At 42.0% G+C, this 15,667-nt stretch overlaps 1 protein-coding gene across 1 annotated transcript; it reads left to right on the top strand.

The window, feature by feature from the left end:
- The first annotated feature begins 294 nt into the window (after positions 1 to 294).
- LOC138594958 (platelet-derived growth factor subunit A-like) lies at positions 295 to 14,333 on the top strand. Its single transcript, XM_069666248.1, has 6 exons — positions 295 to 997; positions 1,307 to 1,403; positions 6,907 to 7,014; positions 7,276 to 7,469; positions 12,506 to 12,632; positions 13,765 to 14,333. The coding sequence occupies exons 1-6, from the start codon at positions 935 to 937 to the stop codon at positions 13,773 to 13,775; spliced, it is 600 nt and encodes a 199-aa protein (XP_069522349.1). The 5' UTR covers positions 295 to 934; the 3' UTR covers positions 13,776 to 14,333.
- The last annotated feature ends 1,334 nt before the right edge of the window (positions 14,334 to 15,667 follow it).

The raw sequence follows: 15,667 nt of genomic DNA, 5'->3' as shown, positions 1-15,667 counted from the left end.
TGCACATCATTTATAGTGCCTCCATTCATCCCAATAACTGTACGGCTTCTCTCCAGTAAAAGTTGTGTGAAGTTGTAAAACAGTTGTGATAAAATTGAGCAGTTGTGTTACTCAGAAATAAACTGAACTGATTCTTTGTTGTGGTCAGACCTCCTACAATGCTCTGCAGTCTATTATGCAGAGCGCGCTCCCAGTTTACTGCCACGGGGACGCGCACGGCTATATCCTGTGACTGAAAGCATCCCGGCTTCATTCACCCCGGAGATCACAGGACCGCTGGGAACTGACATGAAACTCCTCTGGGCTGCAGGGCGGAGAGGTTTTTGTTCTTCTGTCACTTATTGACGCCACTTTTCTCCTCGAGCTCAGGACAGATCTGATTATTCCTGGAAGTTACAATATTTAATATCAACGGTTTGTCCACACAAAGTGCGAAGATGCCCAACCGCTCTAGGACGCTCGAAGATGTGACTTTGAAGGGATTATAAAGAGGACAAATGATGGATATTGTTGGACATGTGAATGTAGAAGAAAAGTTCATGCTTCCATTGGACACCTGCGGGTTTGATGCTAAAACGAGCAGCTGGACATCAACTTCAACCCAATTAGATTTGATTGTTTGATGAGCTTTTCTCCGCAACTCGCTGACCTATCTAGTTATTTTGGAAATCGGCTCCTCTTTCACCTTCAGTGACTTGTGCTGAAATCAGGAGCAGAACAAGCTCGGCTCTATAATTAAACCGCATTTCATTCAGGAGTTTAAGCACCACTGGGGTTTTTGAAGCACCTGGCTCGCTCTTTCATCGAGGTCTTGGTGGTGGTCGTAGCTCTCCTGAGGGATGTTTGTGGGCTCCCGAGACCAGGGAGCGACCGCCCGGCTCCTGCAGTGGACCTACGCCTCGTCCTGGTGCCCATGCAGTGGATCTGAGAGGAGATGAGAGCTGCGTTGTACCACCTCCTCGCCGGCTGCCTCTGCCTGTTACGCACCGCTGCTGAGGTAAACTGAGGTTGATATTAATGTGATTTATACAGTGTTTTATTAAATTATTTATGTTCAGAAAAAGAAAAAACTAGATTAAAAAAAACAGGATTAAATCCCCTCGTGAAATACGTATTTACGCACAAACATTTACGCTCTATTCTGGTGCAGATCAGTCATTTTGGAATGAATGCAACAAGTTTTGCAGGCACTGAGTCATTGAATTTGCGGATTAGTTACGTTTGCATGATTCTGCGCATTTTACGCACAAACCGCTGCAGCGCCATGTCTCATAAAACGACTCACAGACTGACTTTGTTCCCACAGGAGTCTCCTCTCCCCCGGGAGCTGCTGGAGCGGCTCTCCCGCAGCGAGATCCGCAGCATCAGCGACCTCCAGCGGCTGCTAGAGATAGACTCCGTAGGTAAAGCGCTTCATTATAATACAACTCTCACGCCCACATGGATTAGTGAAAATGAGGTTATTCTGTAAAAAAATTGGTTTGTGTTATGAGTATAAGAAGGCACAAATACTCAAGTGGTTGTATCCTTATTCTTTCTTGAAAATGAAAAATATGCACCGACTCATCCCTGGCTGAACACAGGCACTCCTCTTAAACAGCCGGCACCAGAAGCTTACATGTTTCTGCTTCCCTCCCTGCCTGCGCCTGTGAAAGACTCTGAATCGAGGCATTAGCTGCATCTGGTTCAGTGCACAGTAAGAGGATGCTGTCCTCTTGTCTCATTACTGGAATGCCTGACTGGATGTTGCTCGGAGACCAGCGCCCGTCTGGCTCTTTACACCCTCCACGAACTCTGAGACAGAGTTAACTTCGTGCCTCTCGACCACTGCCAACAGTCAACTGGGAATGAGGAGAATATATGTAAAGAAAATGTTTGTTTAAGGGGCAATTCACCAATTTCACACCAAAGTCAGTTAACTGGTGGTCCCAAGTCCAGCTCAACAGTGAAACGGTTGAATGTGTTCTGCTGTGGCTCAAGGGGAGCTTTGTCATGTTAGATAAAAAATGGTGATGTCACGGTGATGTCAGCAGGGTTTTCCCATCTTGGACTTTTAAGCTTAAAGTTTTTATCAGAGAAACTATCTTAGTGTGCAGAATGGGTGGAGTTTTAAAGATATAAGCATTTCCCAGGCATAGAGGGTCTAAAGAAGAAAAGTTGCATGATGGGAACTGTAGTGTTTTGGAGTTTGACACACATTAAGAACTAAAAGTCAGCATATCTCAACTTCTGCTGCATGATTTTGATTAGTCTTTGTCAAACGGTTTCCCCCACGCCTGCCAAAATGATGCAGGTGCTATATTTTACCTTTAGCTAACGCTGTTGCTCTTGGTTGTTCCTTTGTTACCAAACTTCCTGCTGTTGAATCTCAAGAGTCTGAATATTTCCAACATTAAATCAAGCTTCCTTTTTAGAGCTAATTAGCTATTGTCCGGTGACAATGTAGCTTCATGGGGTGTCGGATAATAATTTAGGCCTTTGGGTGTAGCCAGTGGAAATCTGGATAATTGTTATTACATATCAGAGGCCAAGACGTCTTCCTCCATCTGCTGGTCATTATTTATGGTCAAACTTGAGACGCAAGAATGGAAATAGAACTTATTATGTATACAACTGGATTCTTAGCTGCACTTATATGCAGAAATCTGTTTATTGAGATTAACAGAAGGTTAAATTGTTGTCCCATGAGAGCTGATGGGTTCCTGAATTGCATTTTAGCCACTGCGTTCCAACTCTTTTAGTCTCCACATGGGCTGTTTACCTGCATACAACCAAAGCCTGCTCAAACAAGACTTTGTTACCAATATTGCTCCAGAACCAGAGTTAATTCAGACAACCAAAAACGTGTCCTTCGTGTACAGATTCTGTGTTCATATGCAGATATCTGTTTATACAGTGAACCCTTTCATTCAGAGGAAACTTAATGCCATTTATTACAATAAAGTTCAAGAAACAACAACTGAGGAGCAGTCATTTCCATTAGGCAAAAGGTAAAGGGGCTTTCTGTAAATCACTTAATATTTACAGTTGTAATCTTGAAGATCTCAGTTTCGTTCTCTTTGGCGGCACCTATGGGAATAAACGGTAATTGTGGGAGCACACTTCCCGGATATCCAGACAGTGCTGCATGTGTGACGCCCACGGTTGGCTCCGGTTGTAACTCTTGATTTTCCTCACTTCCTTTTTAGACTTCGAGTCGAGTTTGTTTCTTTTTCTTTGGATTTTCACTTATTTCTGAAGTTGTATCTGTAGTCATCCATCTTTTCTTTGTTTGTTCAGCCATAGTAGATTACTGTTTACTCGCAACAATTGCAGAGAGCGGAAAAGCAGCCGCTTAGCTCCGCCTACCCTCTCTGGCAGACCAACCACTGCTGGCTGATGGAAAACGCGTCACTAACTGGGCGCTGCTTGAGATTTTTTTCTGCAAAAGTCCCCACAGACACCCAGTCTGTAATACTGCAAATGCAAAGGCTTTCATCAGTGGGCCATAGGCTCAATCACCATTGTGTTACCTCATTCGGCGATAGATAGTGACTTATTTATTTAAATAAAAATCTTCAAGATTGTTAAACTAAAGATGACAATCTAAGTCTCCCTAACAGGAAATAACCTCCTCATAAACCAAATTTTCCCCTGATAAAATATATGTAACATCTCTGTCTCTTTCTATTTGGGGCAGCTTTCTAAGCTGGTAGAGCGGCTAAGTTCAAATTTCTACAAACAGCAAAAAGAAAAAAAGAAAGCATACATAAGTAATGAAATTGGCTGCAACTCTAAATAACACCAATATCCACCTTTAATAAACACAGAAGATGCCAGTTTTCATTATCCAGGTAATAAATCAGAGCAGGCTGAATCCGTGAGGTGAGACAGGAGGAAATAACTGCAACATAAAACAAGCTTTATTGCATTTACGCCTCGAGTCAGACTCTAAATTCCTGCCACACAAACTCTCCTCCGCTCTGAACTTCTCGCTGCCCGTGAAAAATAGTTGATTCATTTTTAATGTCCGCCACTCCGAGCGGTGCCACCATTAATCCTGGCATCATTGAGATGCAAATGTCGAGTGTGACGGCTCCCCGGCTCGGTGGGGGTCAAGTGGCTCACTTCATTATGCTCTTGTCATGCTGCCCATTATTGGTTTGAGAGCCGGGCCCGCTGGAAGGCTGCTGTGTTGCTATGTATAATTCATGCTCGAATTCCTGCATGTCAGGGCGAGAGAGACACAGAGAGAGAGAGAAATGTTGAAGGTGGACTTTGTTGTGTTTTAGAAGCACATTATGTATAAAGGCTAGCATGTGTGCGTGACTGCTCGCACACACACACACGCACACACAAAGAAGTGTGAGGTTTGGTATTCAGAATCAAATTAAAACAGTCCTGCCCAGACATCATTTAGGCTGATTTCTGGGAATCTTTCCCTTTTTTTCGTCTTCTTCAACACACACACTTCACACAAAAACTCTGAATTATTGGCTATGAACTGGTCCCTGGATATTCGGTGGTTTGGCGATGCTGACTGCTGAAATGTTTGATGAACTGAAGGAGCTTGATTGACTTTTACAGCATCTCATTATCCACACACAAGACACAAAGCTCAGTATAAAAACCTTCCTGTTAAGTTTTAAATCATCACTAAAGGAAGCATAAACGTCAGCTTGGATTTTTCAGCCATGATTTAAAGATTATTTGTGTTTCCGTGCTGTTAAATAACAGCCTGAAAGCACCACAAGAAACACCCCAACACAACTGCCCAGGATTCATGTATAAAGTATGTTTTTTATGACTTTTTATGATACTATGAAATACATGCTTTTACTGTGCTGGTCAGATAGTCGACAGCTTCCCTCCACCACGTTTCCAACAGCAGAATTTCAACTATTTATTTTACTTTAAATTCAAAACATTCAAACCCTTGTTTTGCCAGCTGCGTGGAGGCAAGATGCTCCCTCACGCTTTTCAGTCTTAACACAACTATTTCTACCACTTTTGAAACCATGACTGTATATAAAGATGGACAACGCTTCTCCATCTGCTCTCATTTTAGAAAATTGAAGCTAAAATACCCGTGTGACAGGCGCTGGTGACGCTGGAGCTGCGCAGTAGAGACCAGCGGGTGGAGCTGCCGTAGCCACTAAACACGCCGGCGTGTTAACAGCAGAGCAGCTTCTTGTGTTGGTCTGAAGGAGACGTTCACATATATGGAAACTTCAATGACTGTAGTGGTTATTTTAGTTACGTCTCCTCTCGCCGCTAATCCAGAACAGATCTAGTAGGAGCCGTTATTTGTCAACAGAGCTGTCAATCATCCTTTTTACAGTATCAAATAACTTATTAAAAATAAACTTGTCAGAAAATTAACTTGGACATAAATCAGCATGATAAGAACTAACTATAATGACAGAAACCATGTTTGAGAAACATTTATTGGGCGTGTATTCTGATTTTATAGTTTGACTCATGTCCCATCTGTTAACATGGAGGAGGCGGGCTTTATGACCTATACTGCAGCCAGTCAGCAGGGGGCCATAGAGAGGGTTTGGCTTCATACAGTCTACGGTTTGAAACAAGTGCAACACTATCAGTGCTTTCTAGGACAGACTGTAACTATGTTATCACATTATCCTCATATTTAAACCATTACTGCATCATGTGTCTCTTTATAATGACTTGCTTTTCACACCGCCTTACAATAGTTCTCATCCCAGGTTGAATGCAGTTCGGACAGGTTTAGGAAACTACAACTTGGGTAGGTTTAGGAACACATGATAGTGTATGTAAAAAATAAGTCAACGTTGACTTTTGGTTTGACATTCGACTTGAACTCTGGTCCACTGGGTGATAATCCTGTGGTGTTTGACCCACACATCCTCCCCAAGCTTGGACTTTCGTGCTCTTTATTTTCCCTAATCAGACTTCTCTCGTGCTTGATGGGCTCAGCAAAATCTAATATTGCAAAACATTGTGTTAAGTTAGAACTAGTTGAAAGCCCAGTGCGCCTCATGCAAGTGCTTAAGAGTATCACATGGGAAGAGCAAAATGGGAATGAGGAGATATCAGTAACGGCCACCTGGGAATGACACTTGAAGGCCTTTTGTTGTGGTTGAAACAACACGGTGTGTAAACGTTCTTTTTATGCACAACCCTGTCCTCAGTCAGACGCAGATACACATCCACATGTGCATAAACAAAATTGCTTCACACTCTTGCAAAAGCACAATCTGATTCTCCGTCCCAGCGCTGAATGAAATGATGGAGCAGTTCTGGTTGTGACCTAAGTTTTGGCTGAACAGAACCGCTTCTTTCTGCTTTCACATTTCTGACAGCCCACGAGTGACCTCAGCGTGAACTGCACATGAATTAGATTTCAAATGCATTTGATATGTGCACTCCCGGGCTGGGTTTCTCACTGGCTACATTTCCATGCAGTGAACTCAGTAACCTACTGACTGATATAAACATTATAACTCGGTTAGGATAACCAGGTTAAGCTTGCCCTCCCATCTGGACGGACTTGACAGAGATGACGGTAATGAACAACTTGCTGCTGCACGTAAACATCCTGTTATCGGTCGGTTGGTCAGTCATCAAGCTTCATGATAACCAGACATTTCCTCCTTTGCCCCTCTATATTAACTTACCCTGAAAACAAATGAGTCAATATTTGTACACTTTTAGGTGGACATGCTTGGTCCCCAGACGATGAGTTCTGATGTGTTCAGTGACCCAGTTACTAAGAACATTTATCCTCCCCAGAAGATGAACCTCTGACATGTTTTTTAGCCTTCAAAGAAAGAGGCTCAGTGTGTGTGTTTGAGAGGTTTCTGGGAATATTTATGAACCGTGTTGTAAACAGAGAGAGCATGTGACGTCTGACTGCGCACCTGTTGTTTTGTCTTCACCCAGAGAACGAGGTGATCGAGGAGACCAAACACAGCTACTACAAGGACTTCTCTCACAGCGTCCCCGACCTGAAGAGAGCACACACACACACCAGACACAAGAGGAGCACTGGTGAGACACACACACGATACACACCATTAAGTTCCCAGAGACATATTGACATATTGGCTGAACGTTCTCATTTATTCAGGATATATTTCTTAAACAAGTGTTAAGCCTCAAACACAAAACTCCATAGAGATTTCAGTTGTTTTTTTCTTCTGTGCTTTCAATCGGGATTATTGTTTGGTGTTCATTTAAAAAAGACAGGAATCTAATCTATCAAATATATTCAAGGTGTCTGTAACCTTTGACCTCTGTCTCCCCCTACAGTGGTGGAAGAGGCCTTGCCTGCGTCGTGTAAGGTGCGGACAGCGATCTATGAGATCCCCAGGAGCCAGGTGGATCCCACTTCGGCTAACTTCATCATCTGGCCGCCTTGTGTCGAGGTGAAGCGCTGCACCGGCTGCTGCAACACCAGCAACATGAGATGTCAGGCGTCCCGAAAGCACCACCGCATGGTCAAGGTAAGAAACAGAAACATGTTTCTTCTGTTTCCTGTTACACTTTTTGTCTTTAAAACAAAACAACCATCTCCAGTGAAAATCAAGTTTTATGTGGTGTTCTTCATGTGCTACAAGACACATCAGGGACAACATCAGCAGTCATCTCCATGGCTGGGCCTGTCTGCTTTTAAACTGCAGTGTACCAAGGACAGGCTGAACAACACGTTTTCAGATTGGCAGGTTTGAGACGTCACAAACCTAAGGAGCCAATCCTGTTAACGGACGGGGTGATGCTATGCATATCATTATGTGTAACCTATGGCAACCACTTGGGCAATGCGTGAGCCAGCTGTAACCGTCACTGTAATTTTTGCAAACTCACTACTGACTACTAACATTAACGTTACTACTACTAATTACAACATTTCAAGCTAGCTAAGTTTCAACAAGTTGCCACTAAACGATGGCAGAGACCTGTTTTGTTTTTGCGAGGGAGGGGGGAAATTAGCATAGTGGGCGGGATCTATGCAGATTCCATAATTTCTAAGAAGGAGAAGAAGGACGAGATAATTAAACGTATTTACAGAAAAAACATATCAGACACAATTTATTATTTCAAACAGAGCCTTTTAAATGTCTTAAAACATGACTGGAGCTGGTCTTGAAGAAAATGTGACCAATAACTGACTGTATTATAGCAGTTTTGGTCATGGTGTTATAATTTTTCTTAAATTAAATAAAGAGATATAGAAGATAACTTGTGTTGCAAACTTCATATGAAAGAAAAACAAAACATCAGAACAGATAAAAATCTTCCAAACTTTCATTCTCGCCTCTCCACCATGTTGGCACATTTTAAGTAAACACCAGTAATCACTCTACAAACATTTTGTAAAAGAACGCACACACACACAGACAGACACACATGCACACACACACACAAAACTAACAATGGCACTGAGACGAAACACACATCCACTTAAACATTTACTGGAGGTATACCTCCCAAAGCTGCCAAAAACAATTACTCTCAAGAGCTTGACCATTTTGTGTGTGTGTGTGTGTGTGTGTGTGTGTGTGTGTGTGTGTGTGTGTGTGTGTGTGTGTGTGTGTGTGTGTGTGTGTGTGTGTGTGTGTGTGTGTGTGTGTGTGCCTGTGTGCCTGTGAGTGAGTGAGTGTGTGTGTATGTGTGTCTGGCAGTGAGTTCCTTCAAGAACATAATAGCTTCCTTTTGATCTCTGCCAGAACTGGAAATAAGACTCAGTAAAACCGATTGGTTCACAGTCACAACCTGCCAACTGGGAGCTGACCCAAGGTGTGTGTGTCTGTGTGTGTGTGTGTGTGTGTGTGTGTGTGTGTGTCAGTTTGTGTGTGTTCTGGGCACAGATTAGGACTAAGGATGTACTTTAAAAGCATAATTATTTATTTTTAGACTATAATAGGTTACATGAAGGCATGTTATTTTATGTCTAAATACTTTAACAATGTCACCAAACGTGTTTATGTAATGTACTCCAGTTACTTATTTAATATAGCTTTGTAACCAATGAGGGAAAAACTGGGCTTACATGCAAATATTAAAAGGTAATAAAGAAATAAGCTTAGAAAGCAGGAGCTGCAGTAAGAAGAGGAGGAGAAATAAGAGAAGGTATTTGTGTGTGTTGCCAAAGGTTGAAGAAGAAAAGAAGAGGGCAGGTTTGATTCTCTGTGCTTTGGCCCGCTGATGCACCCGATCTGAGATGAAAGGACTCGCCTCCGTCTGCTTACAGAGGAAATCAAAAATAAAGTCACTCACATGTGCTGAGATCCAGCGTTCACAGGGTAAACAGTCAGTCACGAGTGCAAGATGCGTTCACACACTGCCAGAGGGGGAAATGGCAGGGCTGAGGTTTAGGCGGTGTGTCCATGTGTGAGACACAGAAAGAGGGAGAGATAAAAAGATATCATTAGCATCTTAACCTCTCTGCGGTCCTATCAGGCTGCGACCTCAAGTGTGAGAGTGAAGGATGAAAGGCAGCATATTTAGGCCAGAGGCTGTTGTGCTCTGCTGGAAAGTAACGGATTGACCCTTCAGTTCTGGAGCAAGTTACCTCAAAAGAAAGAGTTCAAGTCTGTTTTAGTCTCGTCCAAGACTGCTGGAGCTACAGCATGTGATCAGCAGGTGAAATGATGCAGTGTTGGCAGTGATGTAGGTGTTGTACTGGACTGTGGTAATTTCACCTGCAGCAACCACGTTTGGTTAATAAAGAACAAATTTGAGGGAATACACCTCAGATTATGCTTTCATTAACAAAGAAATATTTCCCCATATTTTCCTCCCAGCAACAAAAGTTAGCTTGATGTATTTATGGTTATGTTAAAGGGGCCGTATCTTTTGAATGGTTATTCTCATATTGTGCATCGCTTTCACTTTTTTGGGTGTTTATGGTTCACAGTGAAAAAGTGAGAACTGCCTAATCCGTGTTTTTCCAGAATTACATGTTTTAAAAGTCGCCTCTGAAATGGGCGGTTCAGAACAGCTGCAGGTTACTTGCTGAAATCGACCAATCGTCCTTCACCGTCCTTCACCTCAGGCTGCCCTCTTGCACGAGCTTGTAGTCCAGTCGTCGTCAAGATTTCAGCTTACCATTCCGATGGACGATTCTAGCTCGTACATATAAGACCGAATAACCGATCCTAGAGCAGCCATGTTTTCTACAACTTTAGAGTGACAGCCATCCCATGTGGGGGAGGGGCTATGCGGTCAGTCCAAATACTGTCAGCCAATCGTGGCTAAGGTCTAACCTTTGAATGGCAAAAACGGCTTGTTCGTTTCAGGAGGAAGGAGAGGCTCCGAAAAATAATTAAATTAAAATATGTCTACAATTTTTAAAACCAAACAAACTTTACCAACGTGATTCAAAAACACATACGAATAATAGAAAATGGATTGCATAGCTAAAATATGTCTCCATTAAGGCGACTTAAGGCACTTGGTTGTGGAAGCAAAGCTTTGCAATATTTTTGCAAAGTTGTATGAGAAGATCAATACAGTAGTACAGTACCATAAGAAGCTGCAGCTGTTTAGCTTAGCTTTGTTAGCACAAAGACTGGAAACAGCTAGCCTGAGTCTTTCAAAGGGAACAGAATCACCTGTGACGTTTACGAGTTTATTAGTTAAGTATATTTTCTAATCCGTAGAAAAAAACAGTGTAAAAATGACAATTAACTGGGATTTTTGCACTCATTTTTTTTGGCTCTGTGCAGTTTCCAGGCATTCAGCAGAGACTCCAGGAAGTAATTGTTCCAAAAGGTCCAAACTTACTTGCAGCATGTGACAGGATGTATTGACTTTGTCCAGTTTTTAACCAAAACTGCTATTGTTTCCTAGCCTAAACTAAATCCTGCAGTAGCCTAAACCTTATGAGGAGTGACGCACAGAACAAAAGCTGCAGTGTCCAGTGTCAGAGGCCTGATTTTTTTATGAATACCATCCAACTAGACTCCTTCTTGTGACTTCTATCAAACATATGTCACATTTATTAAACTGGACAAATGTTACCAGTGCACATAATCCAGGCTGCAAGTATGTTTCCTTCACAACTAAGTATAACTGGATTCAAGGTATAAAGACTGAGCTCTTGGATGCAAGCTCTTCAGGGGTCACCCTTTCGGGAAAGGTAAACTCTGTCCTGATAGGTGCTTTAGCAGCTCAGCTTCTCACCTTAGCTGAACCTCCTTAGCTGCTCTTGTTTAACTCTACACTCAGCCGACTCTGTTCAGACTTGAAGCAGAGGGGCTTTTGCAATCAGACCTGGAGCTCTCTGACTTGGCTCCTCGTCCGAGACGTGAGCATCAGCGAGTGGTGTGTCACGGTATTATGTTTACAGTATGTCGGGTATGTTGATGCGAATGCTGGTGGATTTCTGTTGATGAGCGTGTAATTGCCAGAAAGACATTGTGACACAGTGTGTGTTTACACAAAACAAATAACCCTTCACTTAATGTCAGTGAAATTGATTTTCTTGGCAGCGTTAATGCTCAACTCATTCATGCAAACAAGAGCAGACTCACCTGTGTGTTTACACAGAGACAGGACAGACACGGCTGTCATTAGTGAATGAGCCGCTCAAGAAGGGAACTGAAGTGCTTGTGTAATATTCTCATGAACTGTTGATCTTTTCTAAGCAGCGAATTTAATCGGAAACTACTGATGTGCCAACAATTATTGTCTGAAAAATCAATATTGTTTATTGACTGCACTTAGCCCTGCACCAAAATGTGTGTTGCTTTACCTATCAAGCTTTCTGTTCTTCCACTCTCACCTGCAGTTCACAAAATGTTAATAAACCTTAATAATGTGATAACAGGGGCAGACAAATCATTTTCTTAAAGCTAAATTTGTTTCATTCAGGACAGAAGAAAACAAAAAGAAGCTTTCTTACCTTCTGTGATGACAGTTGCTTGATTTTTTAAGCTGTAGCTAGCTTTCTGATTAGCGTTAGCTCCATGACTTGTTTGAAAACCAAGTCTCCTGCTGACCTTTGAATGTAACCAGCCGATGTACGATCAAACTTTAATTTCAGTCTAAAATTTCTAAGCTTACATATTTATCCCTTTATTTCAAACTGTTTCGTTTCACCTGTAATGTAAGCAGAGAAATGATTAAGACGAGGACGTTTGTGTTGGTCAAAGAACACTAGCTTGGGTAATGTTTAAACTTGAACAAACCCAAAACACAGTCAGAGAGACCGGGTAACCTTTAACTCGAATAGCACCAAGGACCAGCCTGTTGCAGATGTAAAAGAGAATTTTTTTAAGCAACAAGTAGCCCCCAAAAAATGTGCTCCTTGACTTTATAATTTCCACTAGGTCACTACTGTAGGTAGTTAGCTTTTCAGCCAGACATTCTTACATTTACGACCTATGTTAATGCAGATGAAAACACTCTTTCACTATTTATTCTTTGGTTTTTCTTGGAAATAATAAAAACATTTTTAAAGGACCCAAAACTTTGGCCTTTTTGTTCTGTGATTTTGATTCTCTCACTCTCTCTCTCTCTCTCTCTCTCTCTCCAGGTGGCGAAGGTGGAGTACGTGCGACGGCGCCCCAAGCTGAGGGAGGTGCAGGTGAAGCTGGAGGATCACCTGGAGTGCATGTGCACCAACAAACGCCACAACAGCCCAAACTCAAACACAGACAATGGTGAGCAAACAGCTGTGTGTGCATGTCGGTGTGTCTGAGTGTGTGTGTGTGTGTTTGCTGTTTTATGCTATGGCTCATTTATCATGGCTGCTGTCTGAATGTGTCTATTGACACTTAAAGAGCTGATAAGAGATCTAAGGTATTTACTGTGTTATTTCCTCTCCCCTTGAATTAGTCCTCCCTCAGGGCAGCCAATCCCCCGCTCTACACACACACACACACACACACACACTTACACACACTCATGTATATACACAGTTCCAAATCTCCCTCCTGAACTGGAGCCAACTGCATACAGCACAATCAATAAAAAGGTATTTTCCCAGTACCAACATGTGCAGATGGAGACTCATACATAAATTGTAGTGTGTGTTTCTGTGTAGCAGTTTCTGGAGAATTACAGAGATAAAACAGCTTCATGTTGTTCTGCTTTTAAGAGAACTGTAATAACTGAATCACTTTATTATTATTATCTAATATGCAAAAAGAAAAAAAAACATCTTTCTCCCTAAAAAATGCAAAGAGTAATTAACCTCAAAATCTTTCCTCCAATTTAACCAGATGTCTACGAAGGGCTCCCTTTGTCACTGTTATAACTTGATTTTCCTGGCTGACGGTCGCTTTCCTTTTTAGACTGTTTGCTTCATCTGAGCGTCGAGTTTGTTTCTTTTTCTTTGGATTTTCACTTATTGTTGAAGTTGTATCTGTAGTCATCCATCTTTTCTTTGTTTGTTCAGCCATAGTAGATTAGTGTTTACTCGCAACACTTGCAGCCGCTTAGCTCCGCCTACCCTCTCTGGCAGACCAACCACTCTGTTACCTCATTCAGCGATAGATAGTGACGTAACAGACATTTATTTAAATGAAAATCTTTAACTGGTGCTTATAAAACAATGTTTATACATGTTCATCTTGCCTGTTATATAAAAAAAGTCTTTATTGACCAAGTCAATAAATAAGACATCAAGTTATTTCTATTTCATCGCCCTCAATTATTTGAGGTTAATAAAAATAAATGAGTTAAAATGACAACAGTTCAGCACATATGTGAAAGGCTTCTTTTAATGACAAAGCTGAAGTATTTTGTTCTGGCTGTTAAAAGTTCATCTTCACTTGTTTCTTTTACCAACAGGCATCAGGTGAAGAGAGATGGACAGAAGGAGGAGCGGAGGACAGGAAGAGGACGACGACCTGAACCAGAAAACCTTCCAGCGCCTTCAGCCTCTTCACATCTCCTCCACATCGCCTGCCATCAAGTGACTGTGAAAGGTTTGATGGGAACACATTTGACCTGTGACCTTTTGGAGACTTAATGGAGGATAACTGACTTACATGGACTTCGCTTGTACTTTGAAAAGTGCAACAAACTGCTGACACAGATGCGGATAATGCAGAACACTGGCGGGAGTGAAGTGCATTCTGGGATATCAAAGGACTTATGATCTGCGTCTTGTGTCGTTGTATAAACGGCTCAGCGACTCGGATTATTAACCGGGTGGAATCCTTTCTAGAGACCGTGACTGGGATTAGTTTTTGTACTCCAAGATTTACTCCTCCTCAGCAACACTCACACACACACACACACACACACACACACACACCAACGCACGTATATCCTCTTATTTTTATAACCTCTCATTTTCTATCGCTGTCTGTTTCTACTTCTGGTATGTTATCCGCATAAAGACTGGAGGGAAAGACTCCTCCTGACATGTTACTGATACTAATAAACTATTTATATAAAAGGTGGGCGTGGTGATCAGCTTTTAGAGAGACCTTTCAGAGTGACTGATGGGTTTATTTTAACCTGACAGGCTTCTGATGTGTGCGTGTGTGTGTGTGTGAGAGAGAGAGATTATCTGGAGCATCATAATACTGCATCTAAAACCCTGTGAATTGTAACTGAGAGCAGCACACATGAAACCCTACTCGTGGAGAGAATGGAGATAAACGTGTGTGTGCTCTTAAAGCAGTGGAAGAACTTAGAGCGATCAGGTGATTTTTAGGAGCTGTTACAGAGCAAATGTTATTTTAAACTCAAGCGGAGGAAATGACAATTAACTGGGTGAAGAGGAAGGTAAATGTTTTCAGAGGTGATTTCATCCCATGACTCCCAAACGCTGGACGACATGAAGGAGAAGGTGATCTCATATCAAAACACAGCACATCATTTGGCTGCTCGCCCACAACACTTTCTATCCCTTTGTTTCTTTTAAACTTATCACTAAATAGACACATGTGCATCCATAGAGCCGCTTCAACACGGGCAAAGTCACATGCGATGATGCACAATAGACTGGTATTCACATTGCTCATACAGGTCTTAGCGTTAAGACTTTAGCACTCGCAATAAAGCCTCTAACTTTGAATAAGAAGCTGAAGGAAACGATGGCATTTCGTCAGCGTCTTTCTGCTTACAGTGTGATGTTTAGATTGGCACAAATTGCCTTTGTAGAGTTTTTAAGATTTTAAGCACGGCAGCTCTTTCTTTGTTCATATAGTTCTTGTCACATTGTCAGTACGACTGTGTTATTGATAACAGTCTGCAAGGCCCCTGTTTAGAGAAGTCAGCCAGAGTTCCTACACAGAAGCTAAGTGAAGCACCGCTGCAGACGGGGCCACGAGTACCGCGTACTTTAGCTACCTAAAAGAGTCAGACAGCCCTTTCCCTCGGGACTATGTCTTACTCTGCACAACGGCTCTTTATACCTACGATAAGATTATACTTAATTACTTTATTTCGTAAAATCTGGAATATGAGATGCAGTCTGTTTTGGGGGATACCCCAGAGGGGAAAAAGGTTTTCTATAACTATTTATTAATAAAAACGTGTACAACTTATTTCAACACTATTACAATTTATTTTAATCTAAGACACATTCAGAGTGCACTGCAGCATATTGTAAATAGGAGTCGTTGTAGCGGCTTGGACTACGGAAACATTTTAATGCGGAGGTGTGAGGTCACCACTTAACAACCGACAACTAGCGTCATCGTCTAGGTAAAATACCGTAACACAATAACATACCTCTCTC

This window comes from Semicossyphus pulcher, unplaced genomic scaffold, assembly GCF_022749685.1.
Source record: "Semicossyphus pulcher isolate SPU_LCO1_2020_fin unplaced genomic scaffold, fSemPul1.0.p SCAF_17, whole genome shotgun sequence".
Taxonomy (NCBI): Eukaryota; Metazoa; Chordata; class Actinopteri; order Labriformes; family Labridae; genus Semicossyphus; species Semicossyphus pulcher.
This window is presented reverse-complemented; position numbering and strand designations above follow the sequence as displayed.